This window comes from Populus euphratica, unplaced genomic scaffold (genome assembly GCF_000495115.2).
Source record: "Populus euphratica unplaced genomic scaffold, PopEup_1.0 scaffold2528.1, whole genome shotgun sequence".
Lineage (NCBI taxonomy): Eukaryota > Viridiplantae > Streptophyta > Magnoliopsida > Malpighiales > Salicaceae > Populus > Populus euphratica.
The window spans coordinates 9,266-14,376 of record NW_011502356.1 but is presented as its reverse complement, the minus strand read 5'-3'; the positions used below and the strand labels follow the sequence as shown (position 1 = coordinate 14,376).

The window sequence follows — 5,111 nt, the reverse complement described above, 5'->3', positions numbered from 1 at the left end:
AAATTAAAGGTATCTTGTATTATTAGATATATTATTATAAAATATGCTTTGGTTAAGGAGTTATTGATACTTCAAGTGCAAAATGATGATATAAAACCATGATAAAAATGCACTTTTAAGTACTAATCACTATGGAGTTACGAACAAATATGAATTAAAAGAGTAAACATATTCTATGCTCAAAACATTTAAATAAAGAAATTTTAAATAAAAAGATAATAGTTATACTGAGAAACGCGTTACTAAAATGTTAAGTCAAATCACATATAACTTTCATAATATTTAAGAGATCATGACACGTTGCTAGATATTATACTTAATCTTTAAATATAAATCAATCAATTTGTTAAATTAATAATAAATTCAATTATTTAGTTTATTTAATCTTGTTTTATTTATGATTGTGATTTATATTTTGGCAAATATATAAAAAACTCAATGGATCTCACATATTAAAAATCATTAGTAAGAAATTGGACTAGGATGACTAATCAAGTATGATGTAATTGTAAATAAATTTTAGAAATTGAAGACTATAATATAATTTATATAAAAAATTATAATTTAAGACTTAGAAAAATCAAACAATTACTTAATTGCATAAATTTCTAAAAGCTTTTTATGAAATAAAATCTGCAATACTTTTCAGGAGATAAAATTATATTTTTTCATTAATAAAGATATTAAGTTTTTTCTGTTATGCCTTATTTTTTTTATATAAATAAGTTATAGAAATATACACAGTAAAAGTTAACACTCAAAACATAGCAACCATCTCTTTTAAAAAGGATTTATGATATTTTTAATGCAGTGATTCATGTTAATTATTATTAAAAGGTAAACATTTAGATAATTTTTTATTTGCAATATCCTAACTCGAAAAATTAATTAAGTAATATATAGAAGGATTAATATTCTAGTAATTATTACCAAACTCTAAACAATTTTATATCATCTAACAATATTCATAAGACTAGTAAAATTTTTTATAAATTATTATTTTTATTTTGTTTATATCTTTTGAGAAATCCAATAGTACTGATTTGGGTTATCTTGGAAACGTTCAAGTGGTAAACCGATAAAAATGTAAAGAAGATATCTTAGTAGAGGTCAATGAGTTGAGGGTGCCAACCCTCCACTAAAATGGTGGTAAGGTAATCAATAACCAGTAAAAGTGTTGCATTATTGTAATTGAGAAACCTAGTTACAAAGTAATTAATAACTGCATGCAGATAGCACCATGTAAAGGAACTGGTTGATCCTCTTATATAAAAGATATCCACATAGTTTGATATTATATCACCTAACAAGGACAACACATCACTATTATTATGGAAAGCCAAAATCAACATATCAACAACACCATGTCCCTCTAATTTATTTATAAATAGCGTTACACCACATCAATTCTCTTTGTTATTTCATGAATGTGAAAACAAGGCTTAATTCAAAAATTAAAAATTGATTATTTTTACACACCTTTATGAAAAAATATAAAAATATAAATGAGAAAATCATATAAAAATTTCAGAAATAGATATTTTATTCTCTTAATGTGAAAAGTACTTTAAAAAATTTATATATTAGATCTCTAAATAATTATTTATAAAAAAAATCACTAATTTCATCATAAAAACATCAAGAAACCTCAATAAACACATTTTATACCGTATGAAATGCCATAAAAAGTAGTTTGGGTTATTCTTGTTTTCTGGGTTCGAGTCATCGACAGCATAGCAAATTTCACATAGCAACAAAATTCAATTCAATGCTAGTTGAAAAATATTGTTACAGCTAGATAAAAATATCCTTGGCGCATGGAAGATACCTAATAAACAATCTGTAGCATCATAACACATTCATTTCGGAGTTTCAAACTCCGCTGGCCTTCGCCTTACTACTAGCTGAACTCATACGGATCCATATGACTTTTCAGTCATAAAATGAAAGAGCCAACAAAAGTTCTGGACTAGAAATTTTACACCTGAGCACACATGACAAGGCAAATAGGTCTCTACACTTATGTCCTCCAAAACACAGACCAGCTATTGTCATACCACAGCTTCCTCATATTTCTCATTCTGCCATGGCATCCACTGAAATTTCAGCAGCAGCTGGCTTGGGCTTTGTTTTGTTCTTACCTATGAATTGAGAAGCAAAAGAACACAGTGGTCAGAGAATTACACAACATCAAAGTATGAAAATAATAAATGACAGAAAAGTGCAAGATCACTCAGCATCAGCAATATGCAGCTTCGATTGCCAAACAGAGACTTACCTTTGCGCTTCAATTGCTTAAGCTTCAGGCCCTTCTTGTTAAATTTTGCTGGTGTCCTCTTGACATCTTTGGATGTGCCCTCACCTGAGAAATTAACTTGCATCAGCTTTATTATAATATCCTAAGTAGAAACCAATGCAAGCTTGAAGTCAGTAATACTTGCAAAAGCTTCAATATAGTTTCCATTAAATTAACATGCCATGGTTCAAATATTGCTACAAAAAAAAATTACAGATCACATGGCAATAACTACAACACTTGTCAAGGGATTTTTAACAACTATGCTCTGCAGGGCCAAATGGGAACTTGACTTTATCCAGAATGGTAAATGTGGAGAAGCATTCACTTCATAAAACAGTCCAAGATTTTCTCGTATTGTTATTAAGCCAAATTTACCCCACTAGAAGAGGAGTTCTTAGGAATATCTTTGTTTTCTTTGTATTTTTTTTTTTTTTTAAGAACGGAACTTCTAAATTGCTTTTACAAGTAGCCAACATTGATATCAAAATTTTCCTACGTTTCTAATTGTATTTTACTTCCATGTACATTTCAACACCCCAATAAGTAATTACGAGCTATGAACAGAAAACTTTTAAATAGCTTCTAAAACCTGAAAAGGGATTGTATTGCCCTCATTCGTATGGTTTTATCATTACGGATTAAAATAAATGGCCTAACTCTTAACAAGATTTAATTTCAAAAACTTCCATTTGATTAGCATAATTTTATTGTTATTTTATGCTCTTCAATCCAGTCTATTTTTCCTGGCTTTCGACAAAATACAAATACACTTATTGCTGAAGCACAGACACTACTTTACAAAAATTTACATCAAGACAACAAAACTATTGCATAGTAAATATTCCCACTAGAACCTAAACCCACTAAAACCCTCTAAATTTGTTTTTCACCTAACACCCCAGTAAATAAATAATTCGGTAGCAATATCATGGCCCCATGGGTTGTTACGCCAGTGGTGGCTTTAAATCTACAGACAAGAACGGAAAGGAAGCACGTAAAATCATTAAATACCAAAAAGAAATGCGCAATGCTTTGTTTATACGGGCAGAAGATACAATCAACTTCTTGAAAAAAAGTATAATTTGCTTTACTTTGAAAAATGCATAATCATCAAATATCATCTGATCGTTTTTCTCGGTCGATACTAAGTGTAATCTAAATATCCAAAAACATCACCACAAATTCCAGTTCCTTCAACTTGATGGAGTAATTAACCACAAAAAAAAAAAAATCAATATCACACAAAACTCAAAAAAGAAGAAAAACCTTGCGCAAAAGCCATTTCGACGTCTTGCATAGTGACCAAACCCTTGTCTACAGCCTCCTTCTGTTCCTGCAAACAATCACAAGAAAAAAACAAAAAATCCATACTATACAGAGAAAGTTGTTGAGAGTAATTGAAGAAAACGGAAAGAAAAGGAAAACGTACTCGCCGCCAATTTTTTAAGAGCTTGCGCTTGCGCTTTCCAGAGACAGAGTGGGGCTGAGTTTTGATCTTAAGCTTTTTAGTTAATGCGTCTCCGTGTATTGCTCTTTTGCTCTCGGCTATTTGTGCTCTTCTTCTCTTCTGCACTACATTGAACTTCGCCATCTGATCCCTCTTTCCCTCTCTAGACCTAACCCAACCCTACTCAAACGCTCCGATATTTTCATTTTATATATTTATTTTATGGGCTTCTGACCTGCGGTATTCCTCGGCCTGATTTTATTTTTTTGTTGATCCGATTTCTTTGCGCTCAATATGCTTTTAATATTGCCTGTTTTATTGTTCAACTATATTTTTAATACTTCTCATTTAAAACCAACAAAATAATAATAATAATAATAATAATAATAATAATTAATTCCATGGTTAATAATTTAGTATTCAAATCTCACATAATAACTCCGTACATTAAAAGAAAAGCTAACATGCCTGGTTTTCACGGTAAGTATATTTTTATTTATTATGAATTGAAATAGTAAAATAATGATTTTATCTTAATTAAAATTTTAGGTAATTTTCTTTTAGGGGTAAAATAATATATTTTTACTTGGTTAAATTACTTAATTGATAATTATATAAGATTTTATTATTTTTTATAATGTTTATTAACAATTAAATAACATAGTTATCCAACAAAAAATAATTTAATTCTAGTAGATGATCTTTTCGGGCTTGTTATATTTTAATATACAATAAAATTAAAAATTTGAAAATGAAGTTAAAAATAGTAAGGTATTGGTACAGGTATCATTATCTTTTCAAATTAGTTTATTTATTTATTTATGAATTTATCATATTGTAATTTATCATTTAATTATTATTATTTTAATTGAAAAGGTTATTGGCGTGTGTTGTAAATGTATTAGCATGTTAGAGATGCCACGCATTTTAAACAACATGTGTAGCATCTCCTAACAGTTAAAATTATATTTTTATCATGTCATTTTATTCTTTGTCGTGTCTTTTTTTATTAAAGGTGGCATGGTGACCTAAAGATAATAAGTTTATTCTTAGTAGTGCTTTTTTTTTTTTCCCTTCTTCATTGTTCTCTCTTACCCAAACAAATAAATTCATCCATAATTTTTATTGGTATTTCAAAATCCATTTTCTTAGTTTTGATTTTTGATTTTATCATTATTTAATCCTTTCGTTAATCTTTCCATCTTAAAGTTCTCATCAACTTCTTCTTTTTCTTCTTCTTCTATTATTATTATTATTATTATTATTATTATTATTATTACTACTACTACTATTACTAGTAGTATTATTATTGTAATTATTATTATTGTTGTTATTATTGTTGTTGTTGTTGTTGTTGTTGTTGTT

The 5,111-nt window shown here is 28.3% G+C and overlaps 1 protein-coding gene and 1 long non-coding RNA gene across 2 annotated transcripts in view; both read right to left on the bottom strand.

Moving 5' to 3' along the window:
• Nucleotides 1–1,536: 1,536 nt before the first annotated feature.
• LOC105119103 (uncharacterized) overlaps nucleotides 1,537–5,111 on the bottom strand; it is an 11,327-nt gene continuing 7,752 nt past the window's right edge. The window contains exon 3 of the long non-coding RNA XR_841064.1: nucleotides 1,537–1,547. This is a non-coding gene — a long non-coding RNA (uncharacterized LOC105119103). The remainder of the gene's footprint in view (nucleotides 1,548–5,111) is intronic.
• Nucleotides 1,735–3,948, bottom strand: LOC105119102 (uncharacterized). The gene is made up of 4 exons (XM_011017201.1): nucleotides 3,729–3,948; nucleotides 3,566–3,632; nucleotides 2,279–2,362; nucleotides 1,735–2,141 (listed from the first exon to the last, which is right to left on the bottom strand). Exons 1-4 carry the CDS (start codon nucleotides 3,888–3,890, stop codon nucleotides 2,077–2,079), a joined length of 378 nt encoding a protein of 125 aa, XP_011015503.1. The 5' UTR covers nucleotides 3,891–3,948; the 3' UTR covers nucleotides 1,735–2,076.